The following is a 16,214-nucleotide window of genomic DNA, read 5'->3' on the forward strand; positions in this document are numbered from 1 at the left end:
CAAGCTCAGCTGTGTGCGTGAGGCCTAATGGTTAACTTTGTTATTTGCCTCAACTTAACTTCTCTATTCTTAAATTCTATATCCAGCTCCATAATATCTTTTGTCAAAGATTTGGTCAACACTTTTCTGCTCAGGCTGTAAATGTAGCGCATGGATTGTCTTTTAATATTTGTATTCTTCCTATGTCTCCGATGAAACTCCAGACATCTAATGAATATGTAACGCTGTATAGATTTTTATGATCCATAGCTATAACAAAATGTCAGAAACTCATGAGATTGAAGAAGATATTCTCATGGAGGAGAAGGTGCTGGTCACTGAGATGAAATTTGGCTTCAGTAATAAAATTACGGAATGTTTTCCTGAGCTGTTATTATGTGAACTTGAACTGTTTGCTTTATTATCTGGGCTTGCTGCATATTTGTTTACACATATAGGTTGGGTTCATACTGTGCATTTTATGTTGCGTTTTTAATATGCGTTTTTTTTGTGTTTTGCTAGATAAACTCCCATGTCTCTCAAAGGACGTTCATCAACCAAAACATAAAAATCCATTTAAAAAATGGAAGAAAATGTAGTGTAAACCCAGCCTTATTAAATTTCACATATTTTTCTGTAATTAATTCTCGTGCACCACTGAAGTGACTACAAAAAATTAGATTCCCAAGCAATGCACCATGTAAAATGTATGCATGTAACTGCCCGCAAGAGCCAAAATGCACTTTCATATTTCCAATAACATTGCAGTTGTTTACGTCAGAACCCAACTTTCCAGCTGAATTAACTCAATATGATAGTTATGCCTTTTGTTTTTAATCAAATTAACTATTAAAGGGGTTTTCTGGAATGTGAATTTTTTTCTGGAAATTTATGAAATAACCAAAATAGCAATCCTTACCTATCCTTGCCCCTGGAGATCCAGCGTGGCCGCTCTGGTGACACTTTCAGTGGTTGTTTACATACACGTAGCATGTAACCGCTGCAGCCAATCAGAGGGCTCAGCAGGGCTCACTGGTAACTAATCGTATTTTTGGCCTAATGCCAGAAATACAACATATGGCTGCTAAGCCCCTTTATTGGGTGCATTGGCCAAATGCTACATGCATGTAAACAACCACCAGGAGTGCCGCCGAAACGACAGCTCTGAAGTGCCGACGCAAAAATAGGTAAGTATTGCTTTTTTGGTTTATTTATTTAATTTCCAGCCCCTAATAAAAAAGTTCACATCCCGGATAACCCCTTTAATTATCTTAGAGCCTGTTTTTTTCTTTTTATACTAAATCTCCTGTATTTATGGTGAATCTGATTGTTGTCTTTCAGGCACTAAAGTTGTGGGTTTGTTACACTGTGCTGATCGCACAGCAGAAGCCTTTCATGATTCATTCCATGAAGTGTTTTTGAAGAAGGCTTTCCGCCCATCAGAGGATCTTAATTATCCAACATCAGTAAACATTACCATCACACTATATGCTGTTTTAGGAGTGGTATGTATAATAAGTGTAAATATTAGCTATTACATTCCAGAATAATGATATACCTATTGGTCCATACACAGAAAAATTAAGGACATCCCATCAAATTTTATATTTATTCATGTGTGGTCATTAAACACTATATAAGGGTGCAGTCAGACGCAGCAGATTTTGTTGCAGAAATTTTATACAACTGGAAATCAGTTCCATTCATCTGAATGGAATTTACAGATAGCCAAGCATTTGCAGAAGAAATAACCCCATTCAGATAAATGGAACTGCACCTGTGAGGATTTTCTGTGCGGAAATTCCGCTGCATTTTCGCAACATAAATTGATATGCTGCGGATAGAAACTCCATACAGCAAGTACATTTTTGCATGTCTTTTGTGCTGTTTTTTTCTATAGCATGAGGATAAGATTTGTTGAAATCTCATCCACTTTGCTGCTGCAGAATTTTGGGCGGAATTGGGCGCATCACCTGACATTTCTGAAGGGAGTTCCATTGGCCCTGATGGCCTGGGCACCTTGATCTTGCATACCGGATCCCACACTTGGTGCCCAAACTTATGATAGGCAGCTGTAGACAATGCAGATTCGTACCCTAGTTTTTTGATGAGGCAGAGATTAGGCAACTGTCTGGCAGTGCTATTTGGACACTTTTTGGCAATGTTATTTCTACATTTTAAAATTTTATTATTTGAGCACTCTATAGTACTCCATAAGAGGGGGCATTAATAGAAGTCTCTGCACAGGGCACCATCCAACTGGCCCCCTAGGTTTTGCAATTACTATAATAGTATTTATAACCATGTCTTGATCAACACTTTTAATCGCCAGAGATTTTGAGTATAAGTACAGCAGTTTTTATTACCTATGGAGATTGTCTCATGACCAATATTGTTTATTTTTTTTTCTGTATATTTTTTAAAAGAATGAGAAAGATCAACTACTGACAACCTTTGTATGGATACAAATGGTAAGTGAACAAAAAAATCTTAAGCTCCGTTGAAACGATTCCATGGTCTAAAGTGTTTCCTTCAGTTCATTTTATGGCTTTATTATATTCTATCAGATAGATATTCAAGACCTAATGCTGACCAAATAATATATTGCTAAGGCCATTTATGTATGCTGTAAACTGATAAATGTAAGGACGAGCCAGCTTATAACAAATGTACCGGTATATAATAAAGTATTAGCACTTGGTGCAATACCCACACCAAATTATTCAAGAATATCTAGGCTCAAGAAATACAGCAAAAATAAAATTGTTTTCCAAGCATTGCTGGTTATTATGTACCTGGTACATTTGCTGGGTATGCTTGGCAATGCTTGCTATATGCATTATCCTGGAAGGGTGAACAATTAATTAGGCCATGTTCCCATCTACGTTGGTGGCTCCATTAGTGGCCTTCGTCGCAGATCTGGCAGGGATTACTGGAAGCATGCTGTGCTATTGTTTCCGGTAAAATCCCAGATACCCCAACGGAAAGCCGACGAAACCCATTCATGTCAATGGGTTCTGTCAGTCGCGGGCAATGTCCGTTGTGCAACGGAACCGTTGCTTCCTTTCTTCCCTTGTTTGACTCATCTGAAGGAGCAGAACAACAGAACCCTCTGACGCAAGTGTGAACATAGCTTTAGTATAGACTCAACTTCATTCACAACAAGAATATTTTGCTTCACTACTGAATAACCAAATCCAATTAAAAACCCTAATGTGGTCTATTCTAAATACATTACTCCTTTGAGATTATTTATTTAGCTTTGCCTAACAACATTTTACCTATTTATTTCAAGCTGTGGTATAATGATTTTGCAAAATGGGATCCAGAAGAGTGTGGCGGTATCAGGGACATCTCAGTTCCAATTGAGAAGATGTGGGTTCCAGATATATTTATCCAGCAGTTGTGAGTATCATCCAAAGTCCTAGATCCTAGACTTTAAGTCAAAATAATAAACACTCATTATATTGTGCCTCATATGCCTGGAATATCATAAATCAGTCCTAAAACGTTTAGTAGGATTTGTTACATTTTGACCTCAACACACATAGATTTAAAAGTGGTTGTCTCACAAAGAGAAGCTGGCCCGACTTCCGCCATCAGCTGTTATTGCTGGGGGAAGGCACGTCTGACCATACATTTCCCCAAATAAATGGCCGACCATGTTATGCATGGACAGGCCAGGTCCGCCAGAGTGGCTTTCCTTTCTGGCTCATAGGGGGTGGTTTGGGGTTGGGGCGGACCTCTTTTTATGATTTTTTATTTTTTTTCAACTGTGTACTTATTGAAAAGTTTTTCCGTTAAAATAAGAAGGAAGAGAAGCAAACAATATGTTGCAATAAGAACTGTGACCAAGATAATAATGAAAGCATAGCATTAAAATACTTCCAAAAGTATATCAAAACAAGTTAAGCATATCTACGGCATATAAACAATTACAATATACCAGATAAAGAATGACAGTTCACATGCTTCTGTAATAGACAATAAAACAAAAATACTGAATACATACATAACAATACAGGGAATACAATAGAGATGAAAGGGAAAGAAGAGGGGGGAGGAATGTTTGCAGACCGCCATGGCCTTTCGTTCCAGTCACAGCAAGAATAGAGATCCATTGTCATCCTCTAGGAGGTCAAAAATGACTGCAGTAAGATGCTCTAGACATCTAATATCTTTAATCCTGAAGTATAAATCAGTCATTCTTTTTGAAGTTTAAATGTACTAGCAGGCCATATGGACAGCAGTTGTCCTGATTGGACAATCCCTTTAAAGCATAACCCTTCTACCTGGTAGGTTGGTTTCCCATGGGTCAGATACACTGCGTAAAACCACACAGCATATGCATCATAGGACCCGCAGGGAATTCCGCCTGAAAAAATGCACCAAATTGTGAACCCAGGGGGCCGGCCTGGATGGAGAACAGAGGCATGTGTCTCTATGATAACGCCCACGGGGTAAGTATTAAAGTTTTTATAAATGTTATCAATTTCTGCGATTTTTGCAGTAGAAGCACAGCGTTTTCGCTGCAAAAGTCGCAAAATTTGCTATGTGTTGCTGGTTTTACCTCTCCATTGTAACCAATAGGGAAAACCTGCAACAAAAGAGCAACATTTCCACAGGATAAATTGACATGCTGCAGATTTAAATTCCGCACCGCAGGTCAATTTATGAACGTTTTCGCAGTGGAATTTTTCGGCAGCATGTGCATGAAATTTGTTTAAATCTCCTCCACTCTGCTGTTACTGTAAATGCTGCAGAATTTCCACACAGCACTCCGTTGCAGAAATTCCGAACCGTATACAATTCTGAAATTATTTAACCCCTTAGTGACCAAGCTTGTTTGGACCTTAATGACCAAGCCAAATTTGTCAAATCTGGTATGTCTGACTTTATCAGAGAATAACTCTGTGAAAGTTTTGAATATCCAAGTAATTGTGACATTGTTTTTTCGTCACATGTTGTACTTTATTTTAGTGGTAAAAGTAGACTGATACGATTTGCGTAAATTAATTAAAAAATAGAAAAATGTAAGAAATTTTGTAAAAATCAACATTTTTCCCTATTTTTAACTGCAATATGTCACATTTGTACATACATACTATACAATTTTTTTTATTAAATATATATTTCCATCTGTTTACTCTATTTTGGCAGCACTTTTAAAAAAATAAAAAATTGTGCAATTTAGAAGACTTACAAATGTAATAATAATTTTATACATTTTGAAGTACATTTTGTTTTCCAGCAACAAGCCAGGTTTTCAGAGGATCATAGGTGTCAGAATGATGGAAACCCCTACAAATGACCCCATTTTGAAAACTACACCCCTTAAGGTATTTATTAAGGGGTGTTGTAAGTATTTTGACCCCACAGTTTTTTTGTAAGAATTCATGTAAAGCAGGCATAAAAAAATATAATTACATTTTTTTCACAAATGTGTCATTTTAAAGACCGATTTCTTTATAAAGCGAACATTAGAATGAAGAAACACACCCCAAAATCGATCACCCTATTTCTCCTGTTTCCAAAAATACCCCCATTGTGACCCTAATGCGTTGCCTGGATAAACGGCAGGGCCAAAAAAGAAGGGAGCACCCGGAGGCTTTCAGGACTCATATTTTGCTTGAAAATATTTTAGGCCCCACTGTACATTTGAAGAGGCTTTGAGCTGCCAGAACGATAGAAACGCCCCATAAACTACCTCATTTAGAAAACTAGACCCCTTAAGGTATTTATCTAGGGGTGTAGTGAGTATTTTGACCCCACAGTTTTTGCTAATTTTAATGCATAGCAGTTAAAAAAATAAAAGAATTCACTTTTTTCATAAAAGTATCAATTTGAAGACCGTTTTCTTTGTAACGCGAACATGAGAATTAAGAAACACACCCCAAAATCTATCACCCTGTTTCTCTTGTTTTCAAAAATACCCCCATTGTGGCCCTAATGCGTTGCCTGGACAAACGGCAGGGCCCAAAAGGAAGGGAGCACCCGGAGGCTTTCAGGACTCATATTTTGCTTGAAAATGTTTTAGGCCCCACTGTACATTTGGAGAGGCTTTGAGCTGCCAGAATGGTAGAAATCCCCCATATTTGACCCCATTTGGAACACTAGAATAGTTATTTAGCGGTGTAGTGAGTATTTTGACCCCACATTTTATTGGTACATTTAATACAAAGAGAGTAAAAAAAATGATTTCATTTTTTTGACAAATCTGTCGTCTTAAAGACAGGATTTTTTGTAAAACAAACATGAAAATGAAGAAATGCACCCCACAATGTATACATCTAGAGGTATAGTGAGAATTTTTAGTTTTGTTTGAGGGATTTTACAGATAATCCACTTTTGTATGAACAATTGTAAAGGTGTTCATCATAGTGACAATTTTGTCAGCACAAGCATTTGCCAGCAATTTATGCAGTGGGTTGGCACAGAAAAAAATTGATACTTTATTTTTACAAAGGTGTCACGTTGTGGCACCTTTAAAAGTATTAATCTAGGGGTATAATGATAATTTTTTGGTGTGTCTGTGTGTGTGTGTGTGTGTGTGTGTGTGTGTGTGTGTGTGTGTGTTCCAATTTGTAATGGGGCAGTAAAGTAATTGGCAAAAGGGTAAATTACATTGAAATAATCAATCTAAAAAGGGCAAACGTAACAGAGCCAATAAAGTAGTTGTAAAATTAATATTCTAAAGTGAAATGATAGATTTTGAAACAATCTTGGATACAAAGCCCAGGCTTGGAGGGGCACGTGTCACACTGATGAATTGTGTCTTTGCGAATTCCTTTTTTATAACAGACACGGCATCTTTTCTGGGGCCGTCTTTTTTTTCTGTGGGAGGCACCTCAGATGGGAAATGTTGCCCTCTAACAATTCTGGAGGCATCACTTCCGGAGGCTGAATTTTCTCCCCCCTCTTCGATGTCTGCAAAAATATTTTTTTTTATTATTCTTTCCTGGTATTCCAGGCAGTGGCGTAACTACCGCTATAGCAGCCGTAGTGGCTGCTACGGTGCCCGCGGCATGAAGGGGCCCGTGTCGCCCGCCGGCACGGGCCCCCACCATGGCCGGAGGCTCCGCTAGTAGCCCCTATGGCTGCTACAGCGGGACGCCACTAAACACTACGGCAGAGCAGGGAGGTATCTCCCCGCTCTGCCATTAAACAAAAGACATGTATCCCCTATCCACAGGATAGGGGATACATGTGTGATCGCTGGCAGCGATAGGGAGAACGGGGGACTGAAAGTCCCCTGAAGTTCTCCATCACAAACCTCGGACTTCCGGGGTCTGTGTCAGCAGCTCCGTAGAAATGAATGGAGCACCGGTCGCGTTTGTGCGCTTCCGTGACCAGCGCTCCTTTCATTTTTATTGAGCTGCGCAGACGCCGGAAGTCAGAGGTTAGTCATGTGGAACTTGGGGGACTTTCGGTCCCCCGTTCTCCTTATCGCTGCCAGCGATCACACATGTATCCCCTATCCTGTGGAGAGGGGATACATGTCTTTTGTCTTTTCACACTGTAGGTCGCATTTTTTTGGGGGGTTGGGGACGCTGTATGGCATTCCCTACAGGGGGGGCTGTATAGCGTTCCCTACAGGGGGGGGGCTGTATGGCGTTCCCTACAGGGGGGGCTGTATAGCGTTCCCTACAGGGGGGGCTGTATGGCGTTCCCTACAGGGTGGGCTGTATAGCGTTCCCTACAGGAGGGGGGCTGTATGGCGTTCCCTACAGGGGGGCTGTAAGGCATTCCCTACAGGGGGGACTGTAAGGCGTTCCCTATGGGGGGGGCTGTAAGGCGTTCCCTACAGGGGGGGCTGTATGGCGTTCCCTACAGGGGGGCTGTATGGCATTCCCTACGGGGGGATGTATGGCGTTCCCTACAGGGGGGGGCTGTATGGTGTTCCCTACAGACCCCCCTGTAGGGAACGCCATACAGACCCCCCCTGTAGGGAATGCCATACAGACCCCCCCTGTAGGGAACGCCATACAGACCCCCTGTAGATTAAGCCACACAGACCCCATGTAGATAACGCCATACAGTCCCCCCTGTAGATAACGCCATACAGTCCCCCCTGTAGATAACGCCATACAGCCCCATCTGTAGAGAACGCCATACAGCCCCCCTGTGGATTGCGCCATACAGCCCCCTTGTAGATAACGCCATACAGCCCCCCTGTAGATAGCGGCATACAGCCCCCTCTGTAGATAATGCCATACAGCCCCCCTGTAGATAGCGCCTCACAGCCCCCTCTGTAGATAACGCCATACAGCCCCCCTGTAGATAGCGCCATACAGTCCTCCTGTGGATAGCGCCATACAGTCCCCCTGTGGGTAGCGCCATACAGTCCCCCTGTAGATAGCACCATACAGCCCCCTCTGTAGATAACGCCATACAGCCCCCTCTGTAGATAGCGCCATACAGCCCCCCTGTAGATAGCGCCATACAGCCCCCTCTGTAGATAGCGCCATACAGCCCCCTCTGTAGATAGTGCCATACAGCCCCCTCTGTAGATAGCGCCATACAGCCCCCTCTCTAGATAACGCCATACAGCCCCCTTTGTAGATAACGCCATACAGCCCCCTTTGTAGACATCTACAGAGGGGGCTGTATGGCGTTATCTACAGGGGGACTGTATGGCGTTATCTACGTGGGGGACTGTATGGCGCTATCTACAGAGGGGGCTGTATGGCGTTATCTACAGGGGGGGCTGTAAAAAAGGCACTATCTACAAGGGGGGGGGGTTGTGTGACACCCAGGGGAGGGGGGGGCCCCAGTCAAAAGTTTGCTATGGGGCCCAGTCTTTCCTAGTTACGCCCCTGATTGCAGGTACTTTTTCTGATGGCCAGCATATCTGTACAACACATAAGAATTGTACAACGCCATTTGCATCAGGTGTACAACTAGTTTTTTGTACCACGTACAGGACTTTCTCATCGTATCATATGGCTTTATCATCTGATCCGATAAATCGACTCCCCCCATATGTTTATTGTATGCCTGGATACATACGGGCTTTGGTGTTTATTCTGCTCTGCCACGCATGAGTACAAGAGTGCTCTCTTCATTGTGGATAGTCGTAAGCATAAGGACATCTTTTTTGTCCTTATACTTTAGGACCAGCACCCCGTCATTACACATCGCCCTGCTCTCGCCTCGCTTCAATTTCTGGGCTATGAGGGTCTTTGGAAAGCCTCGCTGGTTCTTACGGACCGTTCCACAGGCCACTGTTTGCTTCAGGGCAAGACTTTTCAAAAGCGGTACACTTGTGTAAAAGTTATCTAGGTACAAGTGGTAGCCCTTTTCAAGGAAGGGGTGCATGAGGTCCCACACAATTTTCCCACTTGTACATAGATAGGGGGGGCAGTCTAGGGGATTTATTTTTGTGTCCTTCCCCTCATATATTCTGAAGGTATGTGTGTACCCAGATTCTGATTCACACAGCTTATAAATTTGAATGCCATATCTGGCCCTTTTATTTGGAAGGTACTGCCTAAATTTTAATCTTCCCTTAAAGTGAACAAGGGACTCATCGATTGAGATGTGCTTCTGAGGTGTGCATAATTCTTTAAATTTTTTTGTAAAATGAGCAATGACTGGTCGAATTTTAAAGAGGCGATCAGAGTTTGGGTCATCTCTGGGTGGGCACTGGGTATTGTCATTGTAGTGTAAAAATTTAAGAATGGCCTCAAACCTTCCTCTGGGCATTGCATCACAATACATTGGTGTATGATGTAACACATCTGTTGAACAGTATGATCGTATTGTTGGCTTCTTTGTCAGGCCCATATTCATCAGCAATCCCCAGAATTTTAAAATTTCGGTTGCATCAGTGGGATGCCACCTGCATTGTCTGGCAAAAAAGGTTTGCGGGTTTGCATTAATAAATTGTTGTGCATAGAGGTTAGTTTGCACAATCACTGAATTAATAAAATCATCAGTTATATAAAGTTTGAAAAATTCAAACTCATTTAGCCCTGATGTATCCACTCTGATTCCTGAGGCACCAATAAATTCAGGAATTTGAGGGTTAAAATTACATGGGGGTGCCCAGTCCTCTTCACTTGTGCCAGGCAGGGCTTGATGGCTTCTCATTTCAGAGGTTTGAGGGGTTCTGTATTAGTGATCTAGGTGAACATACCTATAATATGTAATCTGTTACAGTAAACTCTACTGTAACAGTAATATAATGTAACAAAGTTTTTTTTTTTTTTATATATTATATTATTTTTATTTTTTTTAAATAAAACGTTCCTAACAAACATACAACTATCCCTAATGGACAATGGCAGGTGATGGCGGTTCACAGTACAGGGCACGTCACTCTGGGTTCCTCACTGGGTAGAGCAGGGAAGGGGCACTGAGCAGTGGCAGGTGATGGCGATTCACAGCACAGGGCACGTCACTCTGGGATCTGTACTGGGTAGAGCAGGTAAGGGGCACTTGACAATGGCAGGTGATGGTGATTCACAGTACAGGGCACGTCACTCTGAGATCTGTACTGGGTAGAGCAGGTAAGGGGCACTGGACAATGGCAGGTGATGGCGATTTACAGCACAGGGCACGTCACTCTGGGATCTGTACTGGTTAGAGCAGGTAAGGGGCACTGGACAATGGCAGGTGATGGTGATTCACAGTACAGGGGACGTCACTCTGGGATCTGTACTGGGTAGAGCAGGTAAGGGGCACTGGACAATGGCAGGTGATGGCGATTCACAGCACAGGGCACGTCACTCTGGGATCTGTACTGGGTAGAGCAGGTAAGGGGCACTGGACAATGGCAGGTGATGGTGATTCACAGTACAGGGCACGTCACTCTGGGATCTGTACTGGGTAGAGCAGGTAAGGGGCACTGGACAATGGCAGGTGATGGCGATTCACAGCACAGGGCACGTCACTCTGGGATCTGTACCGGGTAGAGCAGGTAAGGGGCACTGGACAATGGCAGGTGATGGCGATTCACAGTACAGGGCACGTCACTCTGGGATCTGTACTGGGTAGAGCAGGTAAGGGGCACTGGACAATGGCAGGTGATGGTGATTCACAGTACAGGGCACGTCACTCTGGGATCTGTACTGGGTAGAGCAGGTAAGGGGCACTGGACAATGGCAGGTGATGGCGATTCACAGCACAGGGCATGTAACTCTGGGATCTGTACTGGGTAGAGCAGGTAAAGGGCACTGGACAATGGCAGGTGATGGTGATTCACAGTACAGGGCACATCACTCTGGGATCTGTATTGGGTAGAGCAGGTAAGGGGCACTGGACAATGGCAGGTAATGGCGATTCACAGCACAGGGCACGTCACTTTGGGATCTGTACTGGGTAGAGCAGGTAAGGGGCACAGGACAATGGCAGGTGATGGTGATTCACAGTACAGGGCATGTCACTCTGGGATCTGTACTGGGTAGAGCAGGTAAAGGGCACTGGACAATGGCAGGTGATGGCGATTCACAGCACAGGGCACGTCACTCTGGGATCTGTACTGGGTAGAGCAGGTAAGGGGCACTGGACAATGGCAGGTGATGGCGAATCACAGCACAGGGCACATCACTCTGGGATCTGTACTGGGTAGAGCAGGTAAGGGGCACTGGACAATGGCAGGTGATGGTGATTCACAGTACAGGGCACGTCACTCTGGGATCTGTACTGGGTAGAGCAGGTAAGGGGCACTGGACAATGGCAGGTGATGGCGATTCACAGCACAGGGCACGTCATTCTGGGATCTGTACTGGGTAGAGCAGGTAAAGGGCACTGGACAATGGCAGGTGATGGTGATTCACAGTACAGGGCACGTCACTCTGGGATCTGTACTGGGTAGAGCAGGTAAGGGGCACTGGACAATGGCAGGTAATGGCGATTCACAGCACAGGGCACGTCACTCTGGGATCTGTACTGGGTAGAGAAGGTAAGGGGCACTAGACAATGGCAGGTGATGGCAATTCACAGCACAGGGCACGTCATTCTGGGATCTGTACTGGGTAGAGCAGGTAAAGGGCACTGGACAATGGCAGGTGATGGTGATTCACAGTACAGGGCACGTCACTCTGGGATCTGTACTGGGTAGAGCAGGTAAGGGGCACTGGACAATGGCAGGTAATGGCGATTCACAGCACAGGGCACGTCACTCTGGGATCTGTACTGGGTAGAGAAGGTAAGGGGCACTAGACAATGGCAGGTGATGGCAATTCACAGCACAGGGCACGTCATTCTGGGATCTGTACTGGGTAGAGCAGGTAAAGGGCACTGGACAATGGCAGGTGATGGTGATTCACAGTACAGGGCACGTCACTCTGGGATCTGTACTGGGTAGAGCAGGTAAGGGGCACTGGACAATGGCAGGTAATGGCGATTCACAGCACAGGGCACGTCACTCTGGGATCTGTACTGGGTAGAGAAGGTAAGGGGCACTGGACAATGGCAGGTGATGGCGATTCACAGCACAGGGCACGTAATTCTGGGATCTGTACTGGGTAGAGCAGGTAAAGGGCACTGGACAATGGCAGGTGATGGTGATTCACAGTACAGGGCACGTCACTCTGGGATCTGTACTGGGTAAAGCAGGTAAGGGGCACTGGACAATGGCAGGTGATGGCGATTCACAGCACAGGGCACGTCATTCTGGGATCTGTACTGGGTAGAGCAGGTAAAGGGCACTGGACAATGGCAGGTGATGGTGATTCACAGTACAGGGCACGTCACTCTGGGATCTGTACTGGGTAGAGCAGGTAAGGGGCACTGGACAATGGCAGGTAATGGCGATTCACAGCACAGGGCACATCACTCTGGGATCTGTACTGGGTAAAGAAGGTAAGGGGCACTGGACAATGGCAGGTGATGGCGATTCACAGCACAGGGCACTTCACTCTCTGGGTACTTTACTGGGTAGAGCAGGGAAGGGGCATTTGTCAGTGACACTGGCAGGGAATTGATATAATTCTTTGTTCTCTGTCTTCTCTCACGGTCTCTCACTAACACACGTCTGATCTCCTCACTCTCTCTCTCACAAAAGGAGGAGATCAGACGCTGTGAGCAAAAGTTGATGCCCAGAAACTGACATCAATAAGCTGTGATTGGTCAGTCACTACAGACTGACCAATCACAGTGATCAACAACGATTGGTCCCCCACAACATAAAAGTGATTATCTGCTGTCTTCGACAGCAGTTGTCACATTGTGAACTCCTCCCCTGGCTCTTTCTGCCAGGTAACTCTTAGACTGCTGTGATTGGTCAGTCACTACTGACTGACCAATCACAGAGATCGCAAACGAGGGACTGTGATTGGTCCCCACTGCTTGTCAGTAACGATCTGTCACTGCTATTTCTGCCGGGTTAGGCTGTGATTGTTCAGTCACTACTGACTGGACCAATCACAGTGATCGCAAACGGGGGACCGCTGTGACTGTTCCCCCACATCTTGTCAGTGACGATCTGCTGTCTTTGACAGCAGTCGTTACGTTAAATTCCCTAACCCGGCTCTTTCTACCGGTTTACTATACTAAAACGCTGTGATTGGTCTGTCACTACTGACTGACCAATCACAGCGATCGTGGGAGGTGCCTCACTGTAATTGGTCCCTCACCGTATCAGCGTGACTATCGGCTGTCTGTGACAGCTGATATCATTCTTCTGTCGCAATGTCTTTTGACATGGTGACAGTTTTTAGCCATGACGTAACTGTACCTCATGGTGCCTTAATGCAGGGCAAACCATGACGTACAGTTGCGTCATGGTGCGTTAAGGGGTTAATATATTTTTTGATTCAGCACAATATGACTTTTTATTTTCATTATATATTTTACATTCAGTGTATAAAATTGCATTAGCTGTTTACATACAGGGAAACCTCCTTAGAAGACTACGACTTTGGGCGGACTCCTCTCCCCCCTTCCCCATAGAGACCAGTGATGACTAAGGCCCCATGCACACGACAGCAAAAAACCTCCGTTTTTGCGGACCGCAACCGCGGTCCGCAAAAACGGAGCCATTCACTTTCATTGAACACTGATACCTTTCCGTAGCACTACGGAAGGGTGTCAGTGCCGTGGAAATTTTCCGGGAATTATGGAACATGTCCGTTCTTTCGAATTTTGCGGGCCGTGCTCCCATACTTTGTATGGGAGCACGGCCCGAAAATGCGGCTGTCAGTCAGTGGCCGGCCGTGCCCGCAATCGCGGGCCGGGATTGCGGGCACGGTCGTGTGCATGGGGCCTAAGTAACTGTACGTCGTCATGGGAGGTTACTTCCTGCATGAAGACGTACACTTACCGGGTCTTTCCTGGTGCACACTCTCGGTGACAGTGTGCACCAAGGACCGAGAGGTCAGGTGTCTCCGACACCTGACACTCCACTGTTGCCGGCCAGCGGTCCATCGCTGCTGATTTTGGCAATTAACCCGTGAAATGCAGCGATTCATTGTCAGAGTGACAGGAACATTACAATTACATTTATAATACATTATACTACGTATGTATTGTAATGTATTCTAGCAGCGATCAGTGCTGCAGGTGTTCAAGTCCCCTAGTGGGACCAAAAAAAGTGTACAAATAAATGTTATAAGTTAAAAAAACAAAAAATGTTTGTTTGTTTTTTCCTATTAGTCTTTTATTATAGGAAAAAAATGAAAACATTAAAAATAAGTACACATATTTGGTATCATATAAATAAAACTATAATGTTATTTTTTCCGTACAGTGAACACCGCAAAAACAAACAAAAAAAAAAAAAACAACGCCAGAATCGCTAAGCCCTTACACAGCTCCAGTGGTAAAAAAAATGAAAAAGTTATGTCTCTCAGAATATGGAGTGTTCCAAAAGCGGATAAGATTAAGCACCATTTATTAGTGCGACACTGGCCACACATCTGCAATTTATTATTTATTTACCCCATTATTATACCCTCTTATTATACCCTGATGTACTCCGCACAGCTTACATATGCCCCCACATTATAAACTGAAATACCAGTAAAACCCGAAACAGAACAACTACCAAGCAAAATCTGTGCTCCAAAAGCCAAATGGCGCTCCCTCCCTTCTGAAACCTACAGCGTGCCCAAACAGCAGTTTGCATCTACATATATGACGTCGCCATACCCGGGAGAACCCGCTTAACATTTTATGAGGTATTTGTCTTCAGTGGCACAAACTGGGCACAACATATTGTGCACAAAAATGGTATGTCAGTGGAAAATTGCAAATTTCACTTTTGCACCATCCGCTGCGCATTAACCCCTTCGCACACCATGACGTAATAGGACGTTGTGGTGCGGGGGGTGATGTATGGAATGGGCTCACGTGATGAGCTGCACCATACGCTGCGGGTGTCAGCTGTGTATTATAGCTGATACCCAGCTCTAACGCTGTTACAGAAGCCTGTAAAAATGACAATATACTCAATACATTAGTATTGCAGTGTATTGTACCAGCAATCTAACGACCGCTGGTTAAAGTCCCATAGGGAGACTAATAAAATGTGTAAAAAAAAGTAAAATAAAGTTATTAGTACTGAAAAAATATATATATTTATGTTTCCCACATTTCTACTAAAGTAATGTGAAAAAAAAAAAAAATTGTATTGCTGCGTCCGTAAAAGTCCGAACTATTAAAATATACAATTAAAATATTAAAATATACAATTATTTAACTTCCACAGTGAACGCTGAAAAAAATAAAGAATTCAAAATGCCAAAATAGCTGTTTTTTGGTCACATTAGCTATACCTTTATTTTACCAATAAAAACGACAGCTCATCCCGCAAAAAATAAGCCCTCACACGGCTCAATCAACCCCAAAAAAATGTTCTTAACAAATTCTTTATTTCTTTGTAAAAGTAGTAAAATATAAAAATAAACGAGATAAATTTCATATTACCGTAATCATATTGACACGCACATCAAAGTTAAGTTGTCGTTTTTACCGCATGGTAAAAGCCGTAAAAACGAAATCCAAAAAACAATGGAGGAATCACAGTTTTTTCCAATTTCAGACCGCAAAGATTTTTTTTTCATTTTCCTAGTACAGTATATGGTACTTTAAATTGTGTCAATATAAACTACAAACGCCTCCCGCAAACAATTAGCCGTCACACCACTCTATTGACCAAAAAAAGTTATGGGTCTTGGATCAGTCCTGAAAGGGTTAACTAATTTCTAATTTAAAAATAAAACAACAAAAAAAACATTTATGACCTCATGTGGTGTATTGCCGTACTCGGGAGAAATTGCTTTACAAATGTT

The 16,214-nt window shown here is 43.6% G+C and overlaps 1 protein-coding gene across 1 annotated transcript in view; it reads left to right on the top strand.

Moving 5' to 3' along the window:
• Positions 1 to 259: 259 nt before the first annotated feature.
• LOC142760478 (5-hydroxytryptamine receptor 3A-like) overlaps positions 260 to 16,214 on the top strand; it is a 31,201-nt gene continuing 15,246 nt past the window's right edge. The window contains exons 1-4 of the mRNA XM_075863670.1: positions 260 to 338; positions 1,321 to 1,484; positions 2,406 to 2,450; positions 3,275 to 3,384. Coding sequence (XP_075719785.1) covers positions 260 to 338; positions 1,321 to 1,484; positions 2,406 to 2,450; positions 3,275 to 3,384 — 398 coding nt within the window. The remainder of the gene's footprint in view (positions 339 to 1,320; positions 1,485 to 2,405; positions 2,451 to 3,274; positions 3,385 to 16,214) is intronic.

This window comes from Rhinoderma darwinii, chromosome 4 (genome assembly GCF_050947455.1).
Source record: "Rhinoderma darwinii isolate aRhiDar2 chromosome 4, aRhiDar2.hap1, whole genome shotgun sequence".
NCBI classification, from domain to species: domain Eukaryota; kingdom Metazoa; phylum Chordata; class Amphibia; order Anura; family Rhinodermatidae; genus Rhinoderma; species Rhinoderma darwinii.